Raw genomic sequence first — 14,807 nt, 5'->3', positions numbered from 1 at the left:
GTGGTTTCAGCCCCGCGCCCCCCCTGGCGGCCGGCGGCGGCGCAGCCGCCCGCAGCGGCGCCTCGCAGGGCGGCCCCGCCCGCTCGTAGCACATACACAGAACACACGCAATAGGTAAAATATATAAATACATAAAATAGACTACTGCGTGTGCCTACCAGCTCCATATACACATAGCAAGTAACAACCTGCAAGCACATGCCAGGGCTCCAGGTGCAAGGGGTGCCAGCAGCACCGGAGCCAGGCAGGTTTTGTTGCAGCACCTCAAGCTGCAGGTTGTTTTGCTCCTGCGGTCCCATAAAGACGTGGGAAAAATCAAGGTTTATCAGCAGTGCGGGGGCCGCGGACTGGCCCTGAGGCCGCCAAGGTTTGTAAGAGGTTCAAGAAAGGCGGTTTATGGAAGTGCTCACTTGGACTCGGCGCCAGCCCCTTATCGCTGCTGCTCTAACCTTGAGCTGGACGGTGGTGACAGCAGCCGGGCCCGGCTGCCCTCGGCCTGGGAACAGGCGCTGGGGGTAGTTTCACACGCTGCGGGCGCTGCCGCCTCCTCGCCTGGCCCCAGCCCTGCACCAGGACTGGTGGCAGCAGGACGGGGGTGCACGGAGCTTGTCACTACCCCTCTTGTGCCAGGTGCCCGCAGCCCCGTCCCAACAAGCACACCAGGACTCAGGCTGAAAGTCCCAACTTTATTGTTTCCACAGAGGCAGCGACTGTTTCATAAAACCATGTCAAAGAACAAGCAAAAACCCCAGGCTGGAGCCACACGGGTGCAAAGGGAAGCTGGCGGCAGCCCCAGGATGCCGAGGGAGGGCAGAAGCCCTCAGGGAGCGGGGCCGGAGGCCGCGCCGAGCCCCGGCTGCAGCCCCACGGGCAGCCCGTAGACAACAGGGGCGGCCCCGATGAGCGACTTGAGCTTGGGCGCCAGCCGGGCCTGGGCGACGTAGCGCAGGAGCGGGGCGCCCGCGCCTGCCCGCAGCCAGCCCTGCAGCAGAGCCTCCGCGTAGCGGTCGATGTCCCGGTCCGTCACATCCCACAGATTGCCCAGCACCAGGGGGCTGCACGGAGCAAGGCCGCGGGTGCATTAGAGCAGCGGAAAAGGAGGGTTTTCGGTATTTTTCCCCAAAGTCTCCCGCTTGCATCACTCACCAGCCGGCCATGAGGTACTTGAGGACAATGCCGGAGCCCTCGAGGGCGCCGCGCACGGCGAGCGCGGCGCTGCTGCAGCCGAAGAGCAGGGCCACGGCGCTGCACTCCAGCCTGGCAAGCGACTGCCCATCCAGGAAGCGGGCGCCGGCTCCGTGCCCGGCGTAGCTGGAGGGAGACGATGCGGATCAGTGTGTGGGAGAGACCCCCGGCGCGCCGGAGAGCCCCGAACGCCGCTTACATGTACAGGTCATGCTCCGAGAGCGCTGCCTGCATCTGCTCCTGCCTCGGGATGGCTCCTGTCACGCCGTTCCAGCCGGGCTCGCTGCGGGAGAGGGTGGCATGGAGCGTGGAGGGCCCCGATGCTGAGGCTGCCCAGGCTGCGGGTCCCAGGCACAGCACCGCGCTCACCTCTCAAACCAGCTCCGGAATCGCTCCTCGGTGCCCGGGAGGTTGTTGTGCGGGTTGAGGATGTAGAAGGTGCTCGCGGGGTTCACGCCGCGGCTCAGCACGGAGCCCGCCCGCTCCTGCGGCGGGGACACGGGTTGGGTGAGCGCCAGCCCCCGCGAGCTCCCGGCCCGCACAGCCCAGGGCTCTCACCTCGCGTGCCATGGAATAGCTGAGCAGGAAGCGCAGGGACGGCAGCCGGGTCACGCTCACTTCCCTCAGGAACGCCATGCTCTCCCAGGGCAGCCGCTGCAGGTGCTGGGAGCGAGAGGGAGACGTGAGCAAGGGGCAGGCCCAAGCCGGGCAGGCGAGAAGCGGGAGCTGCCGCCATTCACCTTATCCAGCACCAGGACGAGGGAGCCCCCGGCCCGCCGGGCTCGGCCTTCCCGCTTCTCCAGGGCTTCCTGCAGAAGGATCTGGGCTGCGTAGGGCTGAGTGGGGCAGAACCCAGAGGCCAAGGACTGCACATCCTGAGGCGTGAGGAGGGCAGAGGCCTTGAGCACGACCTGTGAGGAGAGGGAAGGGAGCATTGAGCACCATTCTGGAGCCCTGCGATCCCGAGCCAAGGCCAACGGGATGTCCCAGGACACACCGTGAGCAGCGCCGTGTCCACGCGCGCCCCGCCGCACTGCCGGAGCCGGGCGCACAGGCTGGACGCCTCCTCGGCCAGGCCGGGCTCGGGGCTGCCCGGGTGCAGGGCTCCCTTCCAGCAGCCCAGCACCCCTGTCTCCAGGGTCTCGATGAGGCTCTGCGAGAGAATGGAGTCACTGGGGACGGCTGCACCAGGTGCCACCAGGCCTGTCAGGGCACGAGAAGCTTCTCTCCAACCTTCATTCTCTGGTCCAGCTTCAAGCGGCACTGCCACCACTCCACGTGGTCCGGGCAGTTGATGGATTCCTTCTGCTCCCTCTGGATGGCATCGAACTCCCGCAGCATCGAGCTCAGCGGGGCCTGGAAGAGAGAGGGGAGATGGGAGCCCGAAGCCCAGCAGTTGGGCTCATCCCCGCTGCCACCCCTGCCCTCACCTTGGAGCACCCGGTGGGGATGCGGATGGTGATGGGAGCGCTGCCCTTCTCCAGCCTTGTCAGCAGCAGCGTGTCCCCTGCCAAGGCTGGCTGGAGGCTCACGACGGTCATCAGGCACACAGTTACCCCTGGCAATGACACTCGGGGCTTAACACCAGCCAGGGGACAGGCTCCAGGCCGTGCAACCCTCTGGAGCTTGAGGAGCAACCCTTACCACTGGGAATCTGCTCCAGCTGCTCCTGGAACCTCTCCTGGTCCTGAGGCCCCAGCTCCGAGGAGCTGAACGCAAAGAGGTCCTGGAGCTGGGCGAGGTGGTGGCGGAGCCGGCTGCACGGAGCGGCGCTCTCCTCCTGCAGCGACAGCCCTCGCAGCTGCTCCGTCACGCCGAGCGACGACTTCTTGGCTTTGCTGGAGAAGGAAGCGAGAAAAACCCACCCCGCGTTGTGCTTTGCTGCATCTGATGGCTTCAGCGGAGACCCCTCCAGCTCAGCAGCGCTCTAAGGCTCTGGCAGGGGAGACAGAAAGGACTTGGCTCTGCTGGAGCAGCCAGGGACTTGCTGACACTTACTGGAGGCTCCTGTGGAGGGAGCTGAGCAGCTGGTGGCGCAGGGTGACCGAGAGGGCCTCGCACACGAGGTACGCGGTGCCCACGGGGTCCTGCTCGCCCCGCGCCAGCGCCAGCAGCTGGCAGAGCCGGCTGTAGAGAGCGCCGGGGGGGCAGTGGCTGATGCAGTTGAAAGCAGCTTTGAGGAGCTTGCAGGCTGCGTCCAGGGAAGCGGCATCTGCGAAAGCGCAAAAAAAACCCATCCCAAGTGGGGTCAGTCCCTGCTGGCAGCACCTCGGCCCATTGCTGAGCTGGGAGCAGCAGGAAGCTCCGAGGGGATGTGGAGAAAGGCTCAGGGCAGCTTTCCAGAGCTCACCGCCGGCAGGTAGGCCATTGGAGAGCACCCCGAGGTGCAGGGGCTCCCGGTCATGCAGTGACACCACAGAGATGTTGTCCCTGTTGGCTTCTTGACGCAGGACCTCGCACACCCCATCTGCACCCTCCTTCCATCTCCTGCCTGCAGGGAGAGAGGGAAGGTCCTGCCGCTTTGGACACATTGGGTCTTGGACAGTGTCACCTCCAGACAGCTGCTGGGGGAGCTGAAAGGCTCCCCTGCCTTCCTCCCCCAGGCACCCCCCTCACCTGACACTCCCTCCTCTTCCTCATGGGCCCGCAAACCCTCCAGGCAGATCTCAACCTTCTCCTCCAGCTTCTCCTCTTCCTCGATGGTCCTCATGAGCTCCCGCTTCTCCTCCACCCTCCGTCTGGGAGCCCTGCGAGTCGCCTGCTCCCTTTTCCCCTCTGTGCTATCAGACTTGCGGGAGCTCGTCCGCGTCGTCCGGGATCCTGTCGCGACGGTGACTGAGGATTTGGGGCCCGGGACTCTCCAGGAACGGCCTGTGCGCTCTGAACTCTTGTGGCTGGAGGCCAGAGCTTTGCCAGCTGCTGCAGTCGCCTTCGGTTTGGGATCCTCCACGTCGCTGTCGTCACTGAACGTCACCTAGAGCAGAGGGATGCGGAGGTGTCGGTGCCGCGAGCCTGCTCCCCGGCACCTTCTCAGTGCCCCATCCAGCTCTGTGAGGTGACAGCCCCAAGAGGCCCAGGGCCAAGCGCAGCCTTGTCACCTGCTGTGCTAACGGGCACAGGAAAAGGAACCACCTCCCGGCCCCAAGCCATCCTCAAGCCCTGTCCCTCCTCGCTCACCTTCAGGCGGGACTTGGCTCTGCCCTTGGCTCTGGGGGCTTTCAGGAGCTGGGACTTGTCAGGCGCAGGGGAGGAGTCGATGAACACCCTGAATGGAGCCCTGGGGGCCGCAGCCTTGGCAGGGGGACAGGGCTTCTGGTGCGGGGTGTGGGGCAGCGTCACTGGTCGAATAACGATGGGGGGCACCTCCCCGTCCAGGTCGCCCACAGCAAAGACATCATCCAAGTCCGTTGCAGCCAGGGGCTTCACTCTCTGGCTCTTCTTCACCTTGGGCTTGGGCCCGGTGACTGTCACTGCCCCCTTCCTACTTTTGCTCCTCTGTGGTAGAGCCTTTTCCATCTGGGGGGCCTTGAGGGCAGCTGATCCTTTGGGCTCCACAGGGGTCAGCGGGGGCTGCCAGGCCCAAGCGCTGGAGAAGACGCTGGTCACAGAGCCCTTGCGATGGGGGATCTGAGTGCAGATGGTGGCGGTGGCCTTGGCAAGCAGCAGGGTGGCCCTGCAGATCTCCAGGCTGGGCAAGCGAGGCCGCCGGGACTGCAGGAAGGTCAGACCAGCCTCCACGGCCTCCTGCAGCTTCTCTTCAGCCTGGCAGCTCGCCAGGCTTTGGGAGGCCAACGTGGTGTAGACAGTGGCCATCAGATCATCCAGGAGCTCCAAGGCAGGCAGGGCCTGGCCGTCCAGCGGCACGGGGCCACCCCACAGCTTGTCCCGCAGCACGGCGACGAAGCGGGCGGCCACGGCCTGGCAGCGCCGCAGCGTGGCCTCGAGCAGCCCGAGCCCCTCGGCCGTCCCGGCCCCTGCCAGCTCAAGCTGGGCGCAGCAAAGCAGCCAGCGCAGGCAGAGCGCCGAGAGGGTCACGTCAGAGCACAGCGAGCAGGAGCACGCGGAGGGGTGGCCGAGGAAGCCCAGGTGCCTCTTCTGCTTGGGCTTCAGCTCCGGAGAGGTGGTAAGAGCAGCGGCCTCGCCTGGCCCGCTCACCGTGGCCACAAACTCAAGCGCGGGGCCCTTCAGAAAGGCGGCCTCTTCCGCAGGAGCCTCCAGGCCGGGAGGCCGTTTCTTGCTGCCTTCCAGCTCGCCCTTGCACAGCAGGATCTTCCTTCGCCTGTGCTGCCTCTTGCTGCCTTCGAACTCTGCAGGCCACAGAGAGAGGCGAGTTAGTCCAACATCCTTCCCCCACGCTCCTAACCCACACCAGTGGCTCCCACTGTGGCGCCTTTCCTGGCAGCGCTGCCCTCTTGCCCAGAGAAGGATGAGGGGCAGCTAAGCTGGGATATTCCAGCACTCCCCATTTTTCTACCCAACCTTTTGCTCCCCAATTGAGCCCAGCTGCACCTTTACAACCCGGCGAGTCGCGTTTCAGCCTGATTCTCCCGCAGTTTGTGCCCAACACCAAGCCTGCTTCCATGCCTGGACAAGGGGAGCCAGGAGGGACTCACCGGTGCTGGACTCGAGGAGGAACTGGGCCTGCCGGAGGTCGCAGCGACTCAGCTCCAGCTCGTTGCACTGCAGCTCCAGCTGCGCCTTCAGCACGAGGAAGGCCACACACCTGGGGGGGACACGGCACTCAGAGCCCCCCAGCCACATCCCCATGCAGACAGCAAGCAACAAGCTTGTGTTTAAGCTAAACGCACAGAAAGCACATCCTGGGATGGCCTAAAAGCAGCTGTTTGTGCTCAAAAAAGCCCCAAAGCAGCCAATCCTCCCAGAGGTGCCCTGGGCTTGGGGACACCGCAGTGGTCACTCACCACCGAGCTGCGTGCAGCTTCATGGCCAGCTTGATGGCCTCCAAGCAGAAGGCTTTGGCTTCGGTCACCATCTCCACCTGGCTGAGTGCAGCCACGAGCTGCTCTGAGCAGGCCAGCAGATCAGCCAGCACTTGCCACTTCTGCAGCAGGTTGTCCCCTGCAAGGCGTGGAGGGACATGCAGGTGACCAGAGCTCCCCTGCCCAGCAGGGCAGCAAGGAGACGAGGCCTTCCAAAAGGGCAGTTGCTTTTTGGTCCACGAAAGCAAATAAAACTCACCATAATCCACAAACCGGGCGTCTGACACGGTCTTTTGGGAGCCTAGCAGGTTGCTGCCCATCACCAGGAGGACGATGCTACGGAACAACTTGTGGGCTTCGGTGAGAGCCGTCTCAGGTGTCCTCCACCCTGCACGAGAGCAGCGGGGGACATCAGTGCTCTGCCCAGCATGAGACCAAGCCCTCCCTTCCCAGCACAGCAGTGGGAGAGGCTCCAGTGGGACCTCAGAGCCAGACAGGCTCCAGCTTCCCTCTTCCCGCCCCAAAAAGGGCTCGTTTTGGGGAAAACGAGAGCATGAAGCTCTCACAGAGCTTTAGCTTTGCTCACAAGCCCTGCAGTTCTTCCGTTGCTCTGGAGCTCGCTGCAGGGCTTTGGGCCACCCGCTGGGTCCCCTCAGCGACGCACCCAGAGCAGAGAGCTGCTGCCTGAGCTCCGGCGGGAGACGGGCAGGAGGGAGGCCCAGGTAGGTGGCTGCTAGCTGAAGGACGTGGGCTCGCAGCAGGTACCAGACCTTCGAGGCCTTCTGCAGAACTGGGTTCTGGTGCACGGCCAGCAGCAGGGCAAGGCCTTCTCCAACCTGGAGGCAGCAGCAGAAATCAACGGGATGAGGAAAAACGTCACCACTCCGGTGACGCTGAGGATATTTCCACATCTCTCAGTGGTAAATAGTTGCCAGCAAGAGATGCCGAGGCCTGCCAGGGAGCTGCCAAGCTCTCCTTCTGCTCTCCCATCACAGGTGGGAAAGGGTTTTCAGGGCAGCCCCAGGCAGCGAGGCCTCCCCGGGGGGAGGCCCTGGTACCTGGTGGCTGGTGCAGCAGAGCTGGCTGCGGAGCAGCAGGCACGTTTGCTTCAGCAGCAGGTAGGAGTCGCCGCTGCCGTCAGCCTTCCGCAGGCAGGACTCCGTCTCCTCCAGGAAGAGCTAGAAGGAGGCACCACAGGGTGAGGACCATGGCCTCGGCTGCCTGGCTCGGTCCATCCGTGCCGCACTTGCCTTGGCATAGCTGGGACACTCCAGCTGGAAAAGCAGCTTGGTGACCTGGCACAAAGCACCGGCCATGCCCAGGTTGTCTCCGAGGGCACTGCACAGGGACCTGACCAGAAAGTAGCTCTCCAGGGCCTGCAGGGGCTGAGGGCAGGACACGGTGATGCTTGGAGACCATCCCAGAGGGATGCTCTGCGCCGGCAGTGGCTGCTCTCCCTCTGTCTTTCTCTGCTATGGGACCGACCAAGCCCTCATGCGTGTTACCTTGGACATCAGTTTGTAGAGGGCTGCCATGATGTGCAGGGAGGCCACAGTCTGCTCCGGGCTGCGCACGCTGGGAACTCCCTTCTTCTCCAGGAGCTGCTTCCACAAGGCAAAGGCATCGTCCAGGCTCCGGGACTGAGCTAAGAACACGTTACAGCTTTGAGCAGCTTCTCCAGGTAGAGCAAACCAGTCTGGGAGGGGAGGCATCTCCAGCAAAGCCTCTGCCTCTCAGGAACATGTTTTCCTGCTCTCCCATGGAGCAGAGCATCTCCTAAATGTGTCTTCCCCTCCCAGTATCAACCCCAGGGCAGCTCCTTCCTCGGGTACAAGAACCTTGCTGGCCAAAGGGGCCTTTTCCACAACACAAGGGGCTTCAAACCCACCACTTTCTCACCGGACTCCGCAGCCAGGTTGAAGACGATGCCGTCGTACAGGAACTTGTCCTCCTGCAGCTTGTCTTCGTAATTGAGGTCGTTGGGCTCAAAGTCCTCCAGGTTCTTCTGCCCCTGAGCTCTCGCTCTCTGCTCCCTCTCAATGCTCTGCAGCCGGTTAGGAAGCAGCAGCAACAAACATCAGGAGACACAGGCAGTGCTACCAGCCCCTGGGGCCCTGCTAGGGCTCTGGGAAGGCTTTTGGTGGCCTTGGCAAAGGAAGAAGGGTGAGTAGGGAAGAGCTGATGAGGACGCTTCCCACACCAAGAGGCACCAGGCTCGTCCACAGTAGTTTGGCATAACTGAAAACCCTGGAAGTGCGAGGGAGCCAAGAGAGCAGGGAGCTGTTCTCCACCCTAACTCTTGGCTTTGGAGATTGGTGCATTATGTAGATGGCACAGAGAAGGTTTGGGAGCCTGGGATCACCACAGCTGGAAGTTTCCAGGTTTTTCAACCTTCCTCACCCCCACCTACCTCCTTCAGCTTGGCCTCCAGGGTGCAGATGTAGAGCCAGAGCAAGGCCTGCGCCTGGTCATCGAGGAGCTCATCCTGGTTCTGGGCAGTCCTGGGTACAGACTCCAGCAGCCGCAAGGCCTCTTGGATCGAGTCCAGGGCAGAGCTGCCAGAGAAAGGAATTAGAAACATCCTTCTGCACCCAAAACTGACCCCTAAAGCTTTCAAATCCCTTGAGGAGCCCCCAAAGGCTCCTAGAGACACAGGACAGAGCCAGCAGCTCTCCCAGCACAACCAGAGCCACGCACCAGTCGGTGTGCGCCGTGCAGTCGTGATAACACAAGACTTGGGCCAGCTCCACGAGGCCGGTGGCCCGTTGGTGCGTGCGGCCGCTCTCCTCCGAGCAGAGCTCCAGCAGGTCGCAGACGACATTGTAGCGCTCCCGGCCCGTGCTGGCCCGCACGCTCTTGTAGGCCTTGAGCTCTTCGAAGAGCAAGGCCACCAAGGTCCCCACGTCCAGTTGGCATCCCTTCAGGGCATCCTTCAGCGTCCTGGGGAATCGGGGGCTATTTGGGGGGGGGTGGGCCCATGCAGGGCGCACCCCATGTGTGTGGCGAGCGCGGGCCTCGCTTTACCATAACTGAACCTCCTGCGTCCCCTTCTTCGTGGCATCTGCCTTGACTCGGGCCCAGAGAGACACGGGCTCCACCATCTGCTCCCGCAGCCTGTCCCGCAGGGCGGCCAACCACTGCACGACGGCCGCCAGGGCCTCCTCAAACAGGCCCTGCTCCCAGCAGCTCTCCACCTGCAGCCTGAAGCACCTGTGCAACTGCGGGGAGAGCGGCAACGGGGCGGTCGGGCTGCCTTCAGCCTCCTGGTGAGGCCCAGCCTGCGCCACGGTCCTCAGCCCACCTTTTCTGGCAGTATCTCTGGGTACTGAGACATATCCGTGCTCTCCAGCTTCTTGCAGAAGACCTTGGAGAGGGAGATGACCTCCTTGTGAAGATTCTGGCTGTAGAAGATGTAGGCCAGCTTGTATGTGCACGATGCTGCCACAGAAGAAAAAAGCCCAGTGTTAAAGGTGCTCTGGAAAGAGCGTGTCACCATCTTCCCTCTTCCAGGGAGAACTAACACCCCCTTCCCAAGCCCTACAAGCTACGGGTGCTTCACGCTCTGAGCTCCAGGCTGCCCAGGAGGAGGCAGATACGGAGCTGCTACGTTTTAGACTCGTGGACTGCAGCCAGGGGCTGCCTAGGGCCACTGACCGGTGATTTCGAGGTACTCTGCTTGTTTGCTCAAGAGCAGCCCCTCCAGCGCTGCCAACATCCACTCCACGACGCGCTGGCACGTCCCCAGCAGCTGCTCCAGGCCATGCCAGCCCCTCGCCTGCGCAACGGGCACAGTTAGAGGGAGAGCAACTCGATGCAGGGGTCATGAGAGATCCCTCTGAGGGGCTTCGGGGCTCAGGCAGGCTGCTAAAAGTGCCGAGGAACCCAGTTTGCCAGCCCAGAGCAGGGAGGCTTCCCAACACCGCGCTTGTGGCTCGGCCAGAGTCCTGACCAGCCCTGACCTGGGGACTGTGTCCTCTGCCACCGGTACCTGGGAGCACTGGAAGGTGCTGTAGGCTACGTTGGTGAAGATCTGGAGGCTGTAGTAGAGCAGCTGCTTCACCCTTAGCTGCTCCTTGCTGCTGTCGAGAGGAATCTGCAGAGGGGAGGAAAGAAAGAAGAGGGTTTTCATAGACCTGGCAGCAACTGGTACCAATAGTGGGTGCCAGAAAGGACAGAGGTGACAACTGAGCAAGTCTACAGTGCAGTCACCATCCAGGCCAGCGCACACAGAGGCTCCGGCTGAGGAGGCAGCCCGGCCTTACCTCCTGCAGCAGCCTGTGGATGATGCCGCAGTAGCTCTCCATGAAGGGGCAGAGGCTGGAAAGGAATTCCCGGGCAAAGGGCTTCCTCTTGCTGCTCTCCACGTAGTGGCCGAGGGTCAGGACGATGAAGTAGCAGCTCTCGGCGAGCAGCCGCGCAGAGCGCTCCGAGGCGTCCGGCGCGGAGCCGAGTGCCGCAGCCGCCTGCGAGAGGGGTCGCTGGGCCGCGCCGCCGTCCTCGGCCAGCGCCCGGCTCAGCGAGACACCAGCGTCGAGCAGGGCCATGGGGGCTGCGAGCGGCCTCGTGGGGCGACCCAGGCTGCGCCGCGCTTCCTCCACAGCCGCCCACGCCTCCGCGTGGCGGCCGCTCCTGCAGAGCTGCGCGCAGAGCAGCAGGGTGAGCTCGACAGTGCAAATGGCAGGGGGCTGCGCGCCCTCGCTGCCGGCGTGCAGAGCCACGAGCAGCTGCCGCAGCTGCTGGCTGAGAAAGGCGGCGTCGGCCGCGCTGAGGGGCTCCCGGGGGGATTTGAACAAGGCAGCGGCTGCAGCCGCCTGGCGGGCCACCTTGGAGGTGAGGAAGGGAGGCTCCCGCGGCAGCGGGGCACTCGCCGCGTCCCCCAGCAGCGCCAGGAAGCGCAGGGCGCGCAGGCGAGCCGCAAGCGCAGCCCGGCCCGCGTCCTCCCCGCCGCCAGCCAGGGCCTCCGCGTTGCTCCACAGGACGCTGAAGCTGCTCTGCGCCAGCGCCACGAAGTCCTTGGAGGCGACGTGCTGGGGCTCGTAGGTGAGCAGCCGGTCCCGGAGGAAATCGGCCGCCGTCCACGTGGCCTCAGCGGCGCCCTGGGCGGCCGCGTTGCGCAGCACATGGTAGAGCATCTTCTCCAGGTAGAGGGGAGCGGGCGAGGGTGAAGCGGCAGCGCAGCCGCGGCCGGCGACACATGCCAGGGCGACGAGGCTGGCGGCGTGCGCGGCGCCGAGCCCCGGCCGCCCCAGCTGCTCCACGCAGGCTCGCAGCACTCGGTCGCAGGTGACGCTCCGCGCGGCGGCCGGGCCATGTGAGCCCGACGCCTTCGAGGCACCACTGAGCTGCTCCTGCACAGAAGGGGCCATCAGCATCCCTGGGAACAGCATCCCCCCGAACGTGCCGCGCCGGCCACACGGAGCTGGCGCTGCCGCCGGGGCTCTCACCGTCAGCTCCGAGAGCAGCGTCTCCGTGTGCGCCTGGCTGCGCAGCCGCTTCGCAAAGTCGCCCTCGCGGAGGCGCGTCATGATGCCCCAGGCCTGCACGGGGAGAGGGGACACGTTGCGGGGGGAGCGGCGTCAGCCCCCGTGCCCTTGAAAGGGGCAACGGTCCCTCGGGGCCGCCCCCCCCAACAGGGAGGCAGCGGGAGCCCCCCCCCACGCAGCCCCACCGGGGCTGCAGCCCCCCAGCCCCCTCCCAGCTCCCCCAGCCCCACTCCCAACTCCTCCCCATAGACGGTAAACCCCCCAGCCCCAATTCCGGGCCCCCAGGGCCTTCAGCCCCAACCCGGCCTCACTTCTCCCCACATCGGGACCTGCCTGAGCCGCCCCCAGCCCCCCAAGCGCCCCCCCGCCGCCGCTCACGCGTTACCGCCCGCAGCCTCCGGCGTCGCCCGCGCGCTCGCTTCAAATAGACAGCGCAGCCAATCAGCGCGCGGCACCGCTCGCGCAGGGCACGCCGGGAGTTGTAGTCCGCGCCGAAGTGGCGTTACAGCAGAGCGCATGCGCACAGGATAACGGCCTCCCCCACCCCGCACCCCCCCCCCCGGCTCCGTGTGCGCATGCGTGGGTGGGTTATGGTTACCGATGTGCACGTATGGACGGGCTATAGGGACCGGTGTGATCACGGGTGGGGGGGGGGCAAGGGGGCCCCCTCCACACGCCCACATATGCAAACTGGTGCTTCGTGCACGGTCTCCATGGCAAGAGAGCCCTTTGCGCGCACACAAGCGTGCAATGCATGCGCACAGCATGCGCGTGCAAGGGCAGCGGTGCGCGCGGGCTCCCGCACAACCGCGGGCACAAGGGTGTTAGTTACCCCTGCACAACCCGCTGCGAACAAGCAAGCACGCAGCAACAAGCAGTTGGTTCCCAGCAGGAACCGCATGACCCTCATGGGTGTGAGGAAACACTTTTTATTTGCTTAAAAAAGAAAACAGCAGCAGCAGCAGAGGAGGGGGCTGCCGGGCTTGGAGCAGCCGGGATAACGCAGCCGGCAGCGCCTGCTCCGGGGCGCCTCCAGCTCTCTGGAGTCTGGCGCCACGCAGTGAGCACTCCCAGTACTTCACTTGCCGCCTCGGAGAGGGTTGGGATGCTTTGGGAACTGACAGTTCACTGATGTGTTTTTTTTCCAGTGTTCCTACAGCCGGCGCCCATCAGTCACAGCCAGCACAGGAGCGTCGGCCTCCGACCTGCCCCGCATGAGCTCGGGCCCCACCTTGGAAAGGACTTTGGGATGCAGCGGCTCCTCAGAGCTCCAGGGAGGATGGGTCGGCCTGGCCCTGCGGAGCGGGCACGCGCAGCTCCGCGCTGCTGCGGACGATGCTGAAGAGGCTGACGACGGCCAGCAGCGCCATGACCATGAGCACGGAGCAGGCGGTGAACATGTTCCTGGTGCCCGTCTTGTAGTCGCTGTCGTGCAGGAGGAGCAGGCCGAGGCAGGCGAGCAGGTTCAGCGGCACACGGAACCAGTTCATCACCCCCACCTGGTCCTTCTCCGGGATCACCTTCCGCCGCAGGAAGCCCATGGCGGGGAAGTAGAGACCGCAGGAGAGCTCGATGAGCAAGAAAGCCAGAAAGGACTCGGAAGGGCTCTCCTGGCCAGGGTTGGTGGAGAAGGTGAGCATGAAGAGCGAGAAGAAGACTATAAGGACTGAGAGTGAGAGGACGTGGATGGGCTGGAGGTGGTACCTCTTGGAAGTGGCAATCCGATAGAGGGAAGAGCCCACCATGCTGGCTGCCATGAAGCTGGAGAAGACGATGCCCAAGGGGGGGCCATGAGGGTCCAGCACAGGCGTCCACAGGAAGATGAAGATGTAGATGACGCTCTCAAACAGCGCCTGGATGGTGCCCAGGAGCAGGACGCGTCGGTCCGAAAGGAGGCACTTCAAGCCATCCATGCACGTCTTGGAGAGCGCCCGCTTCTTCCCATAGTTCTCATCCCAGTTTTTCATGGCGAAGACGCCCGTCAGCATGAGGAGGGGGATGGAGACCATGAACGGGGCTACCGGCCCCAGGCCCAGCCATTCTGCAAAGCAGTTGGCTACCACGCCGGCGCCCACGGCAATGACGCTGTTCCAGAACGCCGCTCGCGAGAAGGTGGCTGGGATCCACTCCGCCGGGAAGTCGTGGCGCTCCACGTGCTCGTGGATGTACCACGCCTCGAAGGCGGAGAACAGCAGCGCCGTGGACAAGCCGCCCAGAATCCTACCGACCACGAGGACAAAGTAATCCCAGGAGAGCTTGGTGAGGCAGCAGATGGAGTAGGTCAAGGAAAAGAGGATGCAGGATTTTTTCCGGCCCAACCAGTCCACCAGGGACGTGGAGACCAGCCCGAAGAGGACACTGGAAGCAAAACCGCACACATAGATGATGGCGATCTGCCCCTCCAGGAAGCGGTAGTGCTGGTAGAGTTTGTAGAGGTAGGGGCCCTGCAGCCAGTCGGCGGCCAGAGCCAGGAAATACACCTGGTAGTAATCCCGCTGGAAGTGGAGGAAGGCTGGATTGGTGCAGGCGCTGCCTGCGAGCTTGGAGCGGCAGGCGGACAGCTCCAAGGCCAAGCACACGGCCAAGAGGACAGCGAAGGAGGCGTAGGCGGTGAAGAACATGGTGCCTCAGAGCGGTGCCAGCATGTCTGGGCAGGGGCAGCCGCGACGCTCCTGGGAAACAGGGGGAAAACAGTGTGGGATCCACAAGGGAGACGCGGCACAGAACTACCGCACTGGGAGGGTGGCAGAGCCTGGAACAGGCTGCACTGGGAGGGCTCTGGAGTCTCCTTCTCTGGAGCTTCAAATCCCACCTGGACCTGGTGCAACCTGCAACCTGAGCACGTCACCCCCAGAGGTCCCTTCCCAGGCCCCATGGCACCGGCCCCATTCCCGATCCTCATTTCCAACCTGCCGCTCGCAGATGGATCTTTCCTGACAACTTGAGAAATGAAATATATAAAATGGGGGTGACTGTATGGCAGGACAGGGCAGCGCCAGCGCCCGGCCCTGTGCCCACCGCACCTGGGTGGCCTCGGCCCCGGGGGCGGCCCCGAGGGTGCGGACGGTCCCACGGGACGAACCCGGCTCCTGGCGATGGGGAATCGCCCTGTCCTGCCGCGGCCGACGTCCCCCTGTCCCCATGGCGCGAGGAAAGAGGGGGCAGCTCCGTCACCTCGCGGATTTCTACCCTACCCCCC

General features: G+C 64.2%; 3 protein-coding genes across 3 annotated transcripts in view; all 3 read right to left on the bottom strand.

The window, feature by feature from the left end:
• Nucleotides 1–167, bottom strand: part of PFDN5 (prefoldin subunit 5) — a 2,799-nt gene extending 2,632 nt beyond the window's left edge. Inside the window, exon 1 of the mRNA XM_026045100.1 lies at nucleotides 159–167. Coding sequence (XP_025900885.1) covers nucleotides 159–167 — 9 coding nt within the window. The remainder of the gene's footprint in view (nucleotides 1–158) is intronic.
• Nucleotides 168–683: 516 nt separating this feature from the next.
• Nucleotides 684–11,650, bottom strand: ESPL1 (extra spindle pole bodies like 1, separase). The gene is made up of 29 exons (XM_026045099.1): nucleotides 10,388–11,650; nucleotides 10,114–10,218; nucleotides 9,780–9,900; nucleotides 9,427–9,563; nucleotides 9,150–9,343; nucleotides 8,823–9,065; nucleotides 8,536–8,680; nucleotides 8,025–8,169; nucleotides 7,631–7,770; nucleotides 7,376–7,510; nucleotides 7,184–7,303; nucleotides 6,790–6,961; nucleotides 6,385–6,513; nucleotides 6,108–6,264; nucleotides 5,799–5,908; nucleotides 4,363–5,492; nucleotides 3,802–4,159; nucleotides 3,536–3,676; nucleotides 3,184–3,397; nucleotides 2,830–3,023; nucleotides 2,616–2,743; nucleotides 2,419–2,541; nucleotides 2,183–2,338; nucleotides 1,926–2,096; nucleotides 1,744–1,848; nucleotides 1,555–1,670; nucleotides 1,385–1,468; nucleotides 1,147–1,311; nucleotides 684–1,055 (listed from the first exon to the last, which is right to left on the bottom strand). The coding sequence occupies exons 1-29, from the start codon at nucleotides 11,648–11,650 to the stop codon at nucleotides 821–823; spliced, it is 6,636 nt and encodes a 2,211-aa protein (XP_025900884.1). The 3' UTR covers nucleotides 684–820.
• Nucleotides 11,651–12,552: 902 nt separating this feature from the next.
• Nucleotides 12,553–14,314, bottom strand: MFSD5 (major facilitator superfamily domain containing 5). Its single transcript, XM_026045066.1, has one exon. It carries the CDS (start codon nucleotides 14,227–14,229, stop codon nucleotides 12,871–12,873), a length of 1,359 nt encoding a protein of 452 aa, XP_025900851.1. The 5' UTR covers nucleotides 14,230–14,314; the 3' UTR covers nucleotides 12,553–12,870.
• Between the last annotated feature and the right edge of the window lie 493 nt (nucleotides 14,315–14,807).

Source organism: Nothoprocta perdicaria, unplaced genomic scaffold (genome assembly GCF_003342845.1).
Source record: "Nothoprocta perdicaria isolate Ctin4 unplaced genomic scaffold, notPer1 scaffold_398, whole genome shotgun sequence".
In the NCBI taxonomy this organism is placed as follows: domain Eukaryota; kingdom Metazoa; phylum Chordata; class Aves; order Tinamiformes; family Tinamidae; genus Nothoprocta; species Nothoprocta perdicaria.
The sequence above is the reverse complement of the archived record's forward strand: the minus strand, read 5'-3'. Positions and strand labels throughout refer to the sequence as shown.